Source organism: Humulus lupulus, chromosome 4 (assembly GCF_963169125.1).
Source record: "Humulus lupulus chromosome 4, drHumLupu1.1, whole genome shotgun sequence".
Taxonomy (NCBI): domain Eukaryota; kingdom Viridiplantae; phylum Streptophyta; class Magnoliopsida; order Rosales; family Cannabaceae; genus Humulus; species Humulus lupulus.
Window position 1 is genome coordinate 118,917,726 of NC_084796.1, and position 17,597 is coordinate 118,935,322.

At 38.6% G+C, this 17,597-nt stretch overlaps 2 protein-coding genes across 2 annotated transcripts in view; one reads left to right on the top strand and one right to left on the bottom strand.

The window, feature by feature from the left end:
- Positions 1–247: 247 nt before the first annotated feature.
- LOC133832510 (uncharacterized) lies at positions 248–3,333 on the bottom strand. Its single transcript, XM_062262847.1, has 4 exons — positions 3,190–3,333; positions 1,775–1,999; positions 1,063–1,636; positions 248–900 (listed from the first exon to the last, which is right to left on the bottom strand). The coding sequence occupies exons 1-4, from the start codon at positions 3,331–3,333 to the stop codon at positions 248–250; spliced, it is 1,596 nt and encodes a 531-aa protein (XP_062118831.1).
- Positions 3,334–8,240: 4,907 nt separating this feature from the next.
- The window catches only part of LOC133832511 (uncharacterized), a 57,070-nt gene continuing 47,713 nt past the window's right edge, over positions 8,241–17,597 (top strand). The window contains exons 1-3 of the mRNA XM_062262848.1: positions 8,241–8,455; positions 11,477–11,598; positions 11,699–12,009. Coding sequence (XP_062118832.1) covers positions 11,500–11,598; positions 11,699–12,009 — 410 coding nt within the window. The 5' untranslated portion in view covers positions 8,241–8,455; positions 11,477–11,499. The remainder of the gene's footprint in view (positions 8,456–11,476; positions 11,599–11,698; positions 12,010–17,597) is intronic.

The window sequence follows — 17,597 nt, forward strand, 5'->3', positions numbered from 1 at the left end:
ACATACTTAAATAACAAGTAAAGCACTTGAAAATAAGCTACCACTGTACAAGTGATATTTATTGATAATATTTCCTAAGGTGCTCGCCATTCCAGTAGTTTTTGATCAGTTCACCATTTAGCCTGGAAAGTTTGTAAGTGCCTGGCGGCAAGACTTGCTCGATCTGATACCGTCCTTCCCAATTTGGTCCCAGCACTCCATCTCCTGAGTCTTTGATGAACACTCTTCTGAGAACCAAATCTCCAACCTAGAACTTTCGATCTTTAACTCTGGAGTTGAAATAACGAGCCACCTTTTGTTGATGAGCAGCAACCCTTATGCTCGCCCTTTCTCGCCTTTCCTTAATAAAATCCAAAGATTCAGCCAGTAATTGATTGTTTTCATCCTCGTCGTAAGTGCTTCTTCGATGGGACGGAGGGTCAATCTCGACTGGTATCATAGCTTCATAACCATATGCCAAGGAAAAATGAGTATGGCTCGTCGTTGTCCGAGCATTGGTTCTATACGAGCAAAGAACTTCTGGTAACTCTTCCACCCAACACCCTTTAGCTTGTTCGAGGCATTTCTTAAGGGTGTCTTTTAATGTTTTATTCATGGCTTCCACCCACCCATTTTCTTGTGGGTGAGCTACCAAGGAGAAGCTCTTCGTAATACCATGTCTAGCACAAAAATCGGTAAATAGATCACTATCAAATTGTGTACCATTGTCAGACACTATCTTTTTCGGCAGTCCGTAGCGACATATGATATTATTCACCACAAAATCTAACACTTTCTTTGACATGATTGTGGCTAATGGTTTAGCTTCAATCCATTTAGTAAAATAATCCACAGAAACAATTGTGAACTGCACTCCTCCTTCCCCTTTAGGTAGACTTCCGATCAGATCAATGCCCCATACTGCAAAGGGCTAGGGATTCTACATTTGTTTTAAAATATTTGGAGGTGCCCTGGGTATCTTAGAGAATCTCTGACACTTATCACATTTCTTCACATATTCCATGGAGTCCTCATTCATTGTAGGCCAAAAAAATCCTTGTTGCAAAATCTTTGTAGAGAGACTTTGCCCCCCAGCGTGATCTCCGCAAAATCCCTCGTGTACTTCAACTAATAGGTTCTTCGACTGGTCGGGTGTCACACACCTTAGCAGTGGCATAGAGTACCCCCTTCTATATAACACCCCCTCCATCATGACATACTGAGCAGCCTTTCTCATCGTCCTCTTGGCATCATTGCAATTCTCTGGTAAAGTCCCTTGCTCGAGGTACGTGATGATGGGTGTCATCCAAGTGTTAGCCATAGTAATTGGCATTTCTTCCTGCTCGGTAATACTTGGACTCGCTAAGTATTCAACTGGTACTACATTCAGAGTGTTAGCATCCTTCGCACTGGATAATTTTGCCAAGGCATCTGCATTGGAGTTCTGCTCTCGTGGCACTAACTTGATCGTGTACTCTTCAAATTGTGCTAACAACTCCTTAGCTTTATTTAAGTATGCCACCATACGCAAACCTCTTGCCTGATATTCTCCCAAAATCTTATAAACCACCAACTGGGAATCACTATTAACTTCGATTGATCGAGCGTGAACATCTCTGTCTAAGCGCAGTCCTGCTAATAGGGCTTCATATTCTGCCTCATTATTGGAGACATTGAATCCAAATCGTAACGCGCAAAGAATTCAATGTTGCTCTGGTGTGACTAATATAAGTCCGGTCCTTGCATGGTGTTCATTCGAAGATCCGTCCACATAAAGCTGCCAGGTAGGGAAAACCTTTCTCTGCTCAACTAAGTTTTCTATTTCTTCGGGAACATCAGGAATTCCGGTGCATTCGACAATGAAGTCAGCTAGAGCCTGCCCTTTGATTGCTGACCAGAGTTGATACTTGATCTCGAATTGACCTAATTCGACAGCCCATTTAAGTAAGTGACTAGAGGTCTCTAGCTTCTGTAATACCTGGCGTAAGGGCTGGTCGGTAAGCACCTTTATGGGATGTGCCTGGAAGTAAGGCCGTAATTTGCGAGTGCAAGCACCAAACAATACGCCAGCTTCTCGATCATGGGGTACTTTGACTATGCCCCTACTAACCGTTTGCTGACGTAGTAAACCGGATGCTGCACTTTATCATCCTCTCGTATTAGAGTAACACTGATAGCATGCCCTGTGACTGCTAAATAAACAAAAAGGTCTTCTCCATCAATGGGCTTTGATAAAAATGGAGGCTGAGCCAAATGTCTTTTTACGGCTTGGAATGCCTGCTCGCATTCTTCTGTCCAATCAAACTTCTTGCTTCCTCTTAGTAGGTTAAAAAACGGTACACACTTATCCGTTGATTTGGAAACAAACCTACTTAGAGCAGCAATCTGCCCAGCCAAGCTCTGTACATCTTTGGTTCTGGTTGGAGACTTCATTTCCATGAGTGCCTTAATCTTCTCAAGATTGGCTTCTATCCCTCGTGAGTTAACTATAAATCCTATAAACTTTCTAGAACTTACTCCAAATGAGCATTTGAGGGGGTTCAACTTCATGCAGTACTTTCCAAGTATTGCAAAGCATTCCTCCAAATCCCATACATGCCCTTCAGCTTCCTTTGACTTGACTAGCATATCATCTACGTACACCTCCATGTTTTTGCCGATTAAGTCACGGAACATGCCATTCACTAAATGTTGGTAGGTGGCTCTTGCATTCTTCAAGTTGAATGGCATAACCTTATAACAATACAATCCTACGTATGTTCGGAAGCTTGTATGCTCCTCGTTGGGAAGGTGCATACTTATCTGATTATAGCCCGAGTAAGCATCCATGAAGGACAAAGTTTCATGACCAGAAGTTGCGTCAACCAACAAGTCTATCCTCGGCAAGGGAAAATAGTCCTTGGGACATGCTTTATTCAGATCGGTGAAGTCCATGCTAGTCCTCCACTTCCCATTGGACTTGGGCAATAATACTGGGCTAGAAATCCAGGCGGGGTAATAAGCCTCCCTTATGAACCCATTTTCCTTCAGTCGTTCGACTTCTTCTTTCAGAGCCTTCGCTCATTCCTTGTCAAGCAATCTTCTCTTCTGCTCCACTGTTGGGTAGCTTTCATCCACACTGAGAACATGGCTGATCACAGTTGGTGAGATACCCACCATATACTTGTGAGACCAGGCGAAGACATCTTGATTCCTTCGCAAAAATTCTACCAGTTGTGCTCTCACTTCCAACTTTAACTTCTTCCCAACTTTGACCACTCTGGTAAGTTCATTTTCATCTATTGGGACCTCCTCTAAGTCCTCCATTGGTCCTACTTCACTCTTTAAATCCCCAAAGCAAGGATCAATGTCCATTCCCTTGCTTTGGGCAACACCCTATTTGGTGACTTCATCACCGGATGGGGCATGTTGCTCATTAGAACCAAGAGTACTTTCTTGGTTGGTAACTTTTAAAATTTTCTCCTGCTCGGCTACAATCACACTACTTTGTTGGTCGATATCCATCTCATCTACTTCTTCTCTGTCTACACACACAATCATATTATTCTCCTTAGCTCCCTTCCGTGCCTTAACTACCGAAGCATTATAACACTCTCTAGCTTCTCTTTGGTCTCCCTGGACACAACCTATTCCAGAACTTCATGGAAAGGTGCCATATAGAAACTGCCGCATGTAAGGCCGCGAGTAGTGGTCGACCAATCACCACATTGTAAGCCGACGAACAATCTACTATCAAAAACTCCGTCATGACTGTCTCGTGCCTAGGAGCGTGTCCTGTTGTGACCATGAATTTGATTGTTCTGGCCGGTGACAATCCTTCTCCAGTAAATCCATAAATAACTCGAGAGCATGGCTTCAAGTCATTGATGGATAATTTCATCTTTTCGAAAGACGACTTGTAAATAATATCCACAGAACTTCCTGTGTCAACCGGACATCTCTTCACCTTCATGTTCGCAATTTGGACTGTAGTGACGAGCAGGTCATTATGAGGATACCTTACATGCCGAGCATCATCTTCAGTAAAAGTGAGAGACTCACTTTCGTATCGTGGATTCTTTGGAGGCTGCTCCTCTACAGTCATGACCTCTGATGTTGATGTTGCATCCAACTCATGTTGAAGTGTCCGAGCATATCTTTCCCTTGCTTTATTACTATCCCCAGCCAAATGTGGTCCCCCGCATATAGTGTCTAAAGTGAAGTCCACAGGCTCGGGTTGTAAGGGTGGAGACCGCTGTCGCTTGAACCCAGGATTGTTGTTGCTTCCTTCTCCTTGGGTTTTCTCTGCTCGATACTTTTTTAACTTTCCCGACCGGAGAAGAAACTCTATCTCGTCTTTGAGATGATTGCATTCATTTGTGTCATGACCATAGTCTCCATGGAAATGACAGAACTCATTCATGTCTCTTTTACTCATCTCCTTCCTAATTGGTGGGGGTTTCCGGTAGGGAACCTCTTGATGACTTGCGAGATATATTTCTGCCTGGCTGGCCGAAATAGGCTCATACTTGGTTGGCTTATCATTCGGACTCGAATTAGCCTTCTTTTCTTCATGGCGGTCAGACTCGTTATTCCCATGTTTCTTTCCACCATTTTGACCATTTCCTCTAGTCTTAGGAGGATCAGTTGATCCGCCCGGATTGTTTATGCCTTTCTCCTCTTTTTCAATCGCGTCATCCAATTTCATATACTTGTCCGCTCGGTCAAGAAATTGTTGGAGTGTTGAAATTGGATTGCGATGTATACTATCCCACAAAGGGCTCCGATAAGTTATCCTAGAGGATATGGCAACCATTTTTCCCACGTCTCCGACAGCAGTTGCTCGGTTGGCCTCTCTCATGAATCTCTGTATATAATTCTTTAGAGATTCATCCTTTCCTTGTTTGATCTCAGCCAAGTGGTTGGCATAAACTGGAGGAGTCCGAGCATCACTGAATTATCTACAGAATTCTTTCCTGAAAGTTTCCCAAGAGCTAATGGAATTCGGTTTGAATTTCCAATACAATTCCTGGGTAGTATTGGACAACGTAGTAGGGAAAACTCTACAACGATAATCGTCACTTACCCCAAGAACCTCCATTTGGTCTTCAAATTTCCCAACATGTCTTATGGGATCTTCCTTTTTTGTATATACTGGCAGCACCGGTGCTTTATACTTTTCCGGTGGCTAGGCTGCTCTAATTCGGGCACAAAACAGATTACCACTCCTGTCGTCTACCGCATCCATTCCGGAAGGTCGTTTTGACAAACCTTGAACTGCAGCCGTTAATGCATCAAGCTGGGCCTGGATGGCTGGACGACCGTCGGGGTCTCAAGGTCTTGACCGCCTGGTCGGGCGTTTCTGTCTGGTGCACTGTCGTCAAGTATTTCTACTTGACTGGCAGGGTGGTTCAGATCTCGCCCTTCGACCGGGACAATCCTTCTCTTGTCACTGATAACATCCCTTAGATCCTTCCGGGAAGTGCGTCCTCCTAACCGATCAAACACTGTGCTCTTAGATTTTTCAGATGGCTTACTGTGCGGGACTTACTCTCTCCCACTACGCTGCTGGCTGGGATGTAGTGGAGGCCTTTCGGTACGTCTCGGGCAGTCTTTTCGTCCTTGTGGGCTGTTGCTTTCTTTGTCCTTTGACTGATTAGTGTGATGACTATCTGCCTCATCACGACCGTGTCCATCTTTAAACTGTGAAGTCTTCTTATCTCGAGGAGTCCTGGTCTGATCCTGCCTGGGTGGAGTCTTCTTACTGCCCGATCAGTGACTTCTTGATCTAGAAGTTTCTGATCGGTGGCTCCTGGAGGGAGTTCTAGAGTTCTCCCTTTGTGTCGAGGCAGTTCCAGAGCGGGCCCCGTCATCCTCCCGACCAGAGGGATTACTCCTATCTCTATCCGGTCCCCGAGAATTGGCTCTGCCAGTGGTCCTTTGACCTGCATTATTATTCCTTGCTCCCTGTGTGGCTGCTCCTCGTGCTGTGGTCTAGGCATTGGCCTGGGTCAGCTGAGTGGTCACTTCTAGAGCAAGTGCAGCCTCACGATGTCGTCGGTCGGCCTCCTCCTGTTGTCGCCTAATCTCTTCATTCCTGGCGTCCATCTCCTGTTTTTGCTGCTCGAATGCAGCCTTCTGCCTGCCCATTTCCTCGACGAAAGACTCCTACCGAGCATTGAATTGCATCATCTCCTCTTGGAAAGCGCCTATTGCTTCCTGGAGTTGTTCAACTTCTGGAGTGGTCTCCTTGAGAAAGACACTGGGCTCAGTCTCTGGGTTCTGAGGTCTAGGACCTTATGTTCTAGCAAGCTCTTTTGATGTACTTGGATATTTAGAGGCCATACTGGTATTCTTGGGAGCCATATTGGTAGGGTAGCAGTGTATTTCTTCTATTCAGGCTCTCAATGAAAGCACCAAAAATGTTGCCCACGATTTTGGCCAACTGTGAGTAGACGCAAAAATGAAAATAACCTTGAAAAGAAAGTAAATAACACAAGTAATTTTTATAGTGGTTCAGCCCCAATTTGTTGGTAATAGCCTAATCCACTTGGAGTTGTGATATATTTGACCTACACTTGAGATCAGATGAACCTGAGTCAACTGAGTTTCTCAAGTGCAAGTGAAAAGATACAATGTGTCTTTCTCTAAACTTTTAGTAAAAAATACTTCCAGAATCCGATCCCCCAAATGATGCCATGAGCCATTTATTTATAGGCTCATGGATCGTACATGAGAAATATCCCACTTTGACGGGGTCCTTGATTGTTTCAACAATTTTAATTAATGAAAAATAAACAAATTACATCAATATAACTATTATTCCAGGATGTTTCAAATATTCCCGCGGCAGTTGCGAATGGTTTGGGTCGAAGTTGTTACTGAGGCTGTACCAAAGAGTCACCTAGAAGATAACTAGTCGACTAAGACAACGCCAAACACTGGTCATGGAACACTATTGGTCATGACAAAGAACATCACTAATCGGCATGGAACATTGTGGTCGGCATGGGCATAGGGTTGAGCATGGAACACTCTGGTCGGATAAGGCAAACATACCTCTGGTCAGCCATGTTTCATCCCTGGTCATGCATGACACATTTTTGGTCTCAACCTTTCTCATTTCCTTGGTCAACACATTGATAAAAGTGTGTTATCAATTGACACGTATCTATCCAATTGCCACGTCACTAAATATAACTATTTGGGGATAACAAATTATATATATATATATATTTTGTGCTCATTTTGATTGTAATCATCTTCATTGTTAATATTCTCTAACAATCTAAAAGCTATTTTTCTTAGAAGGTGATGCAATCAAAGTTTCTATTGGAGGAGAATCAATGTGATACTCTTGACACATCACAAGAAAGGAGATGGAGAACATTCATTTTATGGTTTAAAGTTAGATTTTAAAGTTCAAACCATTTATGGGTATGCATGGTGGTTTCACTACTACAAAATTGGGCTATCCCGACACCCAAGTACGATAGTCAACTGCTTAGCACAGCTCTACGCCGATAGTTAAAAATTGTAGGCATAGAAACCAACGACGACAGTGAATAAGTGTCACCGTTGCTTTTGACTGTCATTATTGACCCTAACGCTGACAGTTAATTCGAGACCAATGTCGATAGTTAAAAACTGTTGTAGTTGACCTCAACGCTGACATTTAATTCGAGACCAATACCGACAGTTAAAAATTTTCGCTATTGACCTCAGCGCCGACAGTTGATAAAAGCCCAATGCCGACAATTATAACATGTCGCCGAAATTCAAATAAAAAAATCTAGAAATATAATTAATGAATAATTTAATTTTAAAAATACACTAAATTATGTAAATATATATTTATAAAAATTAATTATTTATTAAAAAATTTTAAAACTATATTTTTTTTCGAAATTTTTTATATTATTAACTTTTGTATTTATAATAATTTTTATATTAAAATTTTGAATTAGTTATGATAAAAAGAATAATAGTTAAATTAATGTATTTATAAAATTAGTATTAGTTAAAAATGAGTTGTTTAATTAATTGGTTAAATATTGTAAAATAATTTTAAAATTTTTATAAATTTTTTAATATGCATGTTTAAAATATTAATTTTTTTAAAACCAATATCGACACACTATTGGAGTAATACCGACAGCTTATAGTTGTCCCTACTAGGGCACCTACTGAGGCAATAGCAACAAGTATAAGCTGTCAATATTGCCCCAATAATGTGTTGGTATTGCCTAAAAAAATTCACTTATTAAAAGATTCAGTTTCTATCTTTTTCTCCCTCTACTTACTCCCTCTGTGTCGTGCTATTTGAAATGGAAAAGAAAAGTCTCCCGCCTCTTTATCTTTTTCCCATCTTCCTTCTCCCATCTCTCTCTGTCAGCTCCCATCTTTCCTTCTTTCTCATCTCTCTGTTTGCCGGTGTTCCTCTCTTCTTCTCACCCATCTCAGCTCTTGTAGAATCTAAAAGCCAAATAAAACCCAGGTTCGGTTATCTTCTTTCCTAATCGTATTTTTCTTAAGCTTTTTTACTTGAGCATTGTTATTTTTGTCTTACTGTAAAATCTGATAATGATTATATTTGGTTGATGATTAATGAGATTTTGGGTTTGGTCTGATTGTGTATTCTCTGATTTGTTTATGCTTTTGGTCTGATTTGTGTATTCTCTTTTAGTTAATTTCTTAGTCAAATTCTTTTGCTTTTGGTTTCTGTAGTAATGTGTTAATGTACGAAATTTTAAATTTTAAATTTTGTTTTATTATTTATCTTTGAGATGTATTCTCTCGCTATAATGTGTCAAAATTTTGAGTTCTAGTTAAGTTAGAAAGATTAAGAATATTCTTCTCCAATATAATATGTATATATCATGTAAAAGAGTACATATTACTATGATCTTGTTTCTCCATAAGGATATATATGTATACATATTTATACATGCCCAATGAATATATGGTTATAATATATTATAAATTGCATGTACATATATGCCCAACAAAATATTTTCCATAGCAGAACCATTAATAGATGATGGCATGTTAAATATTCTGAGGAAAATTATTCTAATACACTAAAATTTTCCATAGTTTACATACAAAAGATATACTAAAATGCTTGTTTTTTTATGCAACGAGATTTTTGTATACAATGAATTTGATTGAGTATATATAAATATATATTCTTAATTTGGATTTCTTATATTCTTGTATGCAATTCCTTCATTATCATGGCTTTTGAGGTTTCTATGATATTATTCCTTGATAGTTATGGATTCTTAGACTTAATTTGAGACAATAAAATATGTATATATATCCATAGCTTATATAATTAAAATCTAGATTTAACAAGTAGTAATAGAACTTCAGTAAGAAGTTGCTGAAGGAATATCATTCTCTTTCTTAAGAAAAAAAATAGATTATATATATAAAGGAGGAATATTTTGTAATTACACATGCAAAATTTAAATTTAACTAGCCAGAGCTATAGCTATAAATTATATTTGCATTATATAGCACTTGGCATATTTAATATTACATATTATTAAAGGTTTGTTCATATTGATGCGAAAGCTTTCTAATCCACTTAATTTATTAAACTCGTATTAACATTATTGATACTCTCTAACAACTAAATAATAGAACATATTAAATTAATAAATAATTGTTAACACTACAAGAAATTTCAATATTAGGGGGGGACGCATTAGAGGATTGCTTCATGTAGTTTTGACTAAATAATTTATAGCTAGAATCTATTATAGGCGAGTTTTTCTAATCTAATCTTAATTTTATTAATTAGGTAATTTTGAACTTATAACTTTTCAAACAAAATTTATTGATGAAATATTGGATAACGATACAAGCTTCGCGTGTCAAAGTTAATGGTGGTACGCATGTAGATGTACCATTAAGCAAGAGACATTGTATTACTTTTGAGTACAATATATTCCATGTTATAATATTCAAGCATTAATTTTATTTTTAGGTAGTGAAATTAGCAATGAGCATTAGAAAAACTTGCTATTGATTAGAAGAGGTATAATCTTTTATTCTTTTTAATATTATACAAGTGCATGTTAAAGGAGTTTGGATATCTTAAATATTCATCCATAATTAAGTAGGTTTTGAGATTATAATTGTGTGTTGCGGTTATAACGGAAGATGGAGAACTTGCATGTCTTAGTGAAGTAGGTTCCGTGATATATATAATTGTTTGATGGGGGAGATATAAGGAAGAAAAGTTGCTTGTTGTTTGAATTGATTGATTCATTTGAATTGATATTGACAGATGGTTAGGTTACAAATATAGTGGAAGTGTTGTCCGTTTTAAATTTAGCCATGGTAATTAAAATAATGGCAATCGATAAAGATTTTTTTTTTCTTTGCTTGAAGACCTTAAACACACTAACTAAATCATAAAAGATAGTATGAATGATTTAGAAACTACTACATTTCCAAAGTTATGAAAAGTACCAACAATATTGTCACATCTTTGTTTAAAAAAAAAAGAATATTGTCATGATCTCCAATTACATTTGTTGCCCCCAAAGAAAAAAAGAAAAAGCCCCCACATCATAGGGTCCCAAAGCTTCTTCTTCTTTTGTTTTTTGTCATAATCTTATTTGAATTTAAACATAAATTTTTTTATTTTAATTAATAAAATCGAACACGTAATTAGACTTCCAAGTTGTATCCTAGCCAATTTGTAAGAGTAAAGATCCATGTGATGATCAATTAATTTACATAATATAAAACAACATAATAATATTTAGTTTTATATTATGAACAAACGTTGCTATAGCATTATATGAACTTTGCTGCAGCAAAAGTAAGTCAGAGAGTCGTCCTTGTCCACTGAAACTTTACTGTAGCATTACACGAACTTTGTTGCAACAAAAGTTAGACAGTTGTCCTTGTCCACTGAAACTTTGTTGAAACATTACACGAACTTTGCTACAGCAAAAGCAAGTCAAAGAGCTGTCTTTGTCCACTGAAACTTTGCTGTAGCATTACACGAACTTTGTTGCAGCAAAAGTAGGTCAGAGAGCTTGCTCAAAATTGATGTTGCAGCTTTATATTGACATTGTTACAACAAAAATGCCCAACTCCGCGACTCATTTGATTCCATTTTCTCTGCAACCATAAGCACAATAAACCATCAAAAACCAAAATCTAAAAGAAAAGATTTCCTATATATATTTATATATATTTTTCTTTATATTTTCCTTCCCGTATCTTAAAGAACTTGAATATTTCAAAAGTCTAAATAATATATTGATCAAACAATAGTTCTTGGTTGCCTTGGCCAATTGAAGAGATTTAAACAATGCACACCAAATTATCTTTTATTATTTTGATATTTAATTTTACATAAAACCAAACATTGAAAAAAAAAACATTGTTATTAGCCATTAGTTGAATAAAAAAACAATTGCATCGAGATACATCCTTAAGATTGATAGTACAAATATCCATGGGAAAAAGATGCCTAAAGAAGTTGCTCGTGTAGTTGTTAAGGTAGCCAACGAAGAGATGGCTAGGCTACAATTTCCTAATTTGAATGTAGGGATCACTTTGGTAGGTCAAGCAGTTGGGATACCAGTAGCTTGGCATAAACATCTTATTATCAACGTAAGTGAGCACGAACAAGTAATTTCTATAAGTTATTATCGTCTAACTTATTTTATTTTGAAATTTATTTTATTTTAACTTTTCCTTGGGTCATAAGCAGAAGAGAAACCAAGAAGATATTGAGGCAATGATACCTTTCACTCAACATCCACAAACCCCAAAGCTTTCGCGTGTAGAGCCATTAACACAGGAGGTAGTGTCAATCTCTCATAATGATTCGACATCTATGTCAAGCACTCTGACCTCTTTATTGAAGTTTGTATCACCATGGGATAATGACCATCACAAGAAGATTAATATCCCATCGTATGTTTTTGGATACAACACGATTGCTATGCTTTTCAAGGATGGTGTGACACAATTTTGCACCATGGACAAGATTGGACAAACTCTGAGGATATTGTATTTGAGGTATATATTCATGTCTTTTATAATTTAAAGTTTAAATTGTATGTTTAAATTATATGCATGCCTTTTATAATTAAATATGATTAATTTATAGGTTGTTGGATGATATACTACATACTAATGGGTTGGATTAGATTTTTTGTGTACTGACGCTAAACTTAATGAAGTTCAAGAGGAGTGGGCAAAATATATTCTACCGCATCTCACTAAATGATGGCATGCATGCTCAGTTGCTATGTGAGGGGATTTATTCATTTTTGGAACTTTGTATTTCTTTTATTAGAAATTGTTAGAACTAATCATTTGGAGAATTAATCTAACAAATAATAGGTTGAGTTAATTTAGCTTTTTTATGTACTTTGCTAAATATCTATTTTATGACAAACTAGTTTTCTTGGAACTTTGCTTGGTATCTATTTTATGAATTTTTTTTTGGAACTATGTATTTCTTTTATTAGAAAGTGTTAGAACTAATCAAATATAAAATTAATGTTACCAGTGTTAATTTATTTTAATTTTTGATGTGCATTCTTTTAGTGCAATTGCTACATTGATTTTGAAACCAGGGGCATTGAAAACATATTTGCAGTGCCCTCTGGTGTTGAAACTTTGCGACAGTTAAAAACTGTCACCATAGAGAGCCAATCACGACACCTAATAATTGTCGGTGTTGCTAGAAACGACGACACCTATAAACTGTCGGTGTTGCCAGCAACGGTAACACCTAATAACTGTAGGCGTTGCCAGCAACGACGACACCTAATAACTATCAGTGTTGCCAGTAATGACGACACCTAATAACTGTCGGTGTTACCCACAACAGCGACAGTGTTTAACTGTTGGTGTAGTTACCCCTATGCCGGCAAAGGCAAATACGATATTTAGTCGACTGTCGTCGTTGCTCAATAGTGACAGTTAAAAACTATCGGGAAAAGTTGTGTTTTGTAGTAGTGTTTAAACTCTACAATACACTATTTTAAATATTAGTGTGGTGATATATATTCACATATTTGGGTATATATATGTGTGTAATTTTGTGATTTGAAATATATGTGTTGATGCGGTTTTTCGCCAACAGTGAATTAAGAGAATACTGGGATGAATTAGTGCTTAATGATAAACCATAATAAGAAAATGACTCTCAAGAATTCTCGAAAGGAAATTCCCAAGAACACTCGTCTTTTTTATGTGGTTCAGTGATTAAATCCACCTAGTCCACGAGTCTATGTTATTAATGTCTTTCTGTAATGCCCTGGTTACCCTAAGACAGTTACGGTGAACTTTGAACTGTGATTTAACTCGCTAACCGAGTTCTTTGGTTAAAAACGTGCTTCTAGGTGTTATTAATAGGTTAAGGTGGAAAATCAATCAAAAGGAAATGATATATTTTTTTAAAACATAAAACTGTTCATGGGCCCATAAAAAAACGTTTACAAGTTAATTACAATGCAAAATTGTCATTACGGTATAAAATTTACAACCCGCCGATCTAAGCGGCAAAAATAGGGTAAACCCCCTAGTTCCCCTGAGAACTCCTTGGCCGTGGTGGTCAAGCGGCCGCATATGTACACATCACCACCTAAGTTCTCCACTCAAGGCTGGGTGACCTTTGCTTTCCCTTTACCTGCACCATATAGCACCCATGAGCCAAAGCCCAGCAAGAAAACTCAATACTGCATATAAATATCATCAAATGATTATCATTATAATCATACACAACTTATAGCCCTGAACAGATGAGTGAATATCACTTTGTGGTTACGTTAACCATGAAGGAGCTTATAGCTCTAATCAGATGAGTGATCACTTGAGGTTCTGGTAAACCATAATGAGTGACTGACGAGCAAGTCACTAGCTTAAACAAATGAGTGACTAATGGGTAGTCACTACGGGGCTCGGCACCCATAGCCATGTGACTAAATAGTCACCGGGGCTTGCTGGCCCTGGCTGTAAATGACTAGCCTTTGGCTAGACAAGCACTTTTAGTTTTCATCGAACTTGAGGTCGGTCCGGAATTAATGCTCATTTGAGTCATTCAATGTAGATGTCGATTAGATCTAATCTTTATCGGCTTATGTTAAATACGCTAAGATCGTTCTTAACTTATGAGTCAATACCATGTGACCAGTGCTCAGTACTACTGCCGAATTTGACTAATGAGTCATAGCTTCACAGTTAATACTGACACCATTGCTAATTCTGACTATTTAGTCAGTGTCATGCACAAGTGAGCAAGTTTTGCTAAGCATTCGATATGCAATCAATGTCCACATTTAAACATTTCACATGCCTCAAGAATAACCATGCATGTCACATATGGAGCGCATTTTTTTTACCTATGATTCGAGCGAGAATTAGCAAAAGAACGACCCTTGAGAACGATCTGTCTTTTAGTTCCTTAACAATCACCTAGTCATAACCAAGTATGGGATTCCATCAAAAAAAGGAATAACAAAGGTTCCCGAACCAAGACTTAGCCTCCGGGACATCGAATCCTACGAAACCGGGTAGTAGGAACGATCCCGAGGCCTAAGATTTGAGTTCCCATGATCAAAACATTATTTTGGCTACAAATGCCCTCAAGTGCCGCGGCCTGCCTCCCCAAGCAGCGCGGCCCTCAGGCCTTCCAGCACCACCCTTCCTCTTCAATGAACTTGGGCCGCGACGCTCTAGAACAGAGTCGCGACCCCACCTGAAATTCAGCCAAAACCCCTATTTTCTTTCCTTCGAACTCATTCTAAAACCTCATTAAAACTCCCCCAATATCACCAAGCAAAGCCACCAATAGTTACTACAACTTACCCACCATACAAGCATCAAAACCCAAGTAAATTTCCTCAAAAACTTCCATTGATTCTCAACTAAACACCTCAACTTTCTCAACTGAAAACCATTAGAAAAACAGAGTATAGCTAAAGTTTCATGGATAAATTCTTACCTCAAGCTGGATTTAAGTCCTCTTCAATGGATGAACTAAAGTCCTAAGCTCCAAACTTTGATTCCTAGCTTGGTTCTTCAAATTGAGGTTCAAAAATTGAAAAGAAGAAGGAGGAGGAATGATGATCAGTTGAAGGAATGAGAAAGCTCTGTTTTGGTAAGCTTCTACAATCCAAAATGGTTGATATATATCTTAGGAGTGAAAAGACTATTTTGCCCTAGGTCACTTAAAGGTTTCTAAAGACTCCCAAGGGTAAAACCGTCATTTTCCACCTATTTCGTTAATCATAATTAACACCCTCCAATTCCTGTTATTCTCGATATCCTCAAATATCAACAATTCATATCCCGTTACCCTTTAATTCATGGCAACGCTCTAATCACCAAATTACCCCGAGACTCACCCCGAGCCTCGAACTCAAACTTGTTATGACCAAACTGATAATTTAAATTCAAAGATCGTCTCATGCCAAATGGCTTGAACAAATCCACATTATGATGTGGCCTCAATAACAGTTCACCAACATGCATACAATTATACAATTATGCCCTCAACGGGCCAAATTACCAAAATACCCCTGAAATAAATTGTGGACCCATATGCATGCATTTAACATCATATTATAATATAATTCACATAAACATGCACAAAATCATTTAATGGCATAATAAATCAATTATGGCCCTCCCGGCCAACTAATCCAACCATTAAACCGCATTAGGATTTCAGGGCATTACACTTTCTCTCTGAATTTTGACAGAGTTTTGGTATTACAAAGTAATTTTTTCTTCCCTTTATCCAAGATCTCAGTATTTATAGAGAAAATCCTTGGACAGGTCTTCGGGTCATCACGTGACTTAACATCTATTTTTACCTGTATTACACTTATTAGAAATATTCCAATTTATCCTAAGGTATGGTTTGATCAGGAAATAAAACTAATCCTGGATCCTCAGGGACATGCAGACATGCCCTGCCTGACCATGCACGATTATATTACATGTTCGGGTTTTTAGGGATCCGCAGACATGCCATGTCTGGCCATGCACGATTATATAACATGTTCGGGTTTTCAGGGATCCAGGGACACGTCAGATCTTTTGCGTGCCTCGAGCTGAATATACCGTGAGCTCGTGCCATTGATGCTATGCCTTATACATATTATAAGTTCGTGCCTATCGCTTTATACACCCCAGCTTGTGCCATCACCTTGGGGACCGTGTTGTCTTCGTGGAGAATACACGGATTCATTGGCCATTTTTTTTCGTGCCTTTACTTTCCAGTTGTACACGAGCTGAATAAAGGACTTGTGCTGAAATTAGGATGCACATTTGCCCCCCAAGTCCCTGCTCGTGTTTTATGATGTCATCTTCTGACCTACACAGTAGGGACTTTTAGACTTACATTGCAATTACCCATGTTTTCCCACTACTCGAGTACTGGACATGTGGAACATTACAATTAGCATCTGTTCGGGTTTCGAGGACTGCATTAATTGTCTTATTAACTCTTTGCCGCCGTTTCATCTTTCAAACCGCAATCCTCGGATTTTGCATTGGCCAAATCGGGTGGCTCACATTGAGTTATGCCATTTACGTATAAAAGGGATAGACCATTCCTACAGTTAATCACCTTTTATTCAAAAAATTTCTCTGTCTTCCATCTTCTGCATCTTCAAACCTCCTTCTTTCCCAGAGAAACGAAAACCCCCAAAACTCTTTGTTGCGAGATCTTCTCAACACCAAGTCATACAACTACTTAGGAGTGAGCACTCCCATCCTTGTGGAATACACTTCTCTCACCGACGTCTACACTGTAAGTTTTATTGTTTCGCCTAAACTCTTTTTTTTTTTATCGACTTCTGAGTTCGATTTACCATGTCCACTTATGCTTCTCCGTAGTCACTATTAGGGTGTTTCCTTGATCTTTTTGGTATATAGGCTCCAACCTTAGGCTTATAGAGAAGGTTTAGAACCCCTCCCAAAATAATGACATTACGAAACTAGGCATTTTCTAGGTAGATTTGGGTAGTTCATGGTAAGTTTTTAGGAAATACGCATTTGAGATGTAGAAGATGAAAGGTTAGGGTTCAAAAATTAGATTGCTTAGGGAACACGCTCCTTGGGCGGTCTTTTCTCTAAACCGCCTCCCAAGGTTAGTAGCGGCCGGATTCTCTGACACACGAATCCCGAAATATCAGGGGTCTATTGGGAAACCGAGGCGCGTAGCGTAGGGTAGCGCATGTGATCACGTAATGGGCTGAGACCAACTCAGCTCGTATATCACGGATACCCTTCTTCCCCACTCATTCATGTCATAAAATTTATAAAATATTAGGTTGCCTACTAATTGATTCATCCTTCTTGTTCGTTAGGCGATCTAATGGCACCCAAGAAAAGCGCACCAAAGAAGAACGTACCAAAGAAAGACACTCCTGGTCCGTCTGTCCAGCAAATCAGCAAGGGGAAGGAGATCGCCTCTGAGTCTCCCCTTCCCCACTTAGGCCCCGTGGTGGAGAGGGAGATCGTGGTGGACCCCAATGCTTTCTACAAGGCAGAGACGATTGTATCCAAGATCACGACCCAAGGAAGGGTCAATAAGATAATGTTGTCCCACAACATTGAGGTCAAGTCTGGGGGCCTCATCGCACGAC

Coding starts and splice junctions, on each gene's coding strand:
- LOC133832510 (XM_062262847.1), bottom strand. CDS start 3,333: ATGGACATTGATCCTTGCTTTGGGGATTTAAAGAGTGAAGTAGGACCA. Junction 2,000..3,189: donor TGGAAGTGAGAGCACAACTG/GTAGAATTTTTG, acceptor CCTTACTTCCAG/GCACATCCCATAAAGGTGCT. Junction 901..1,062: donor AGATCACGCTGGGGGGCAAA/GTCTCTCTACAA, acceptor AGCCCTTTGCAG/TATGGGGCATTGATCTGATC.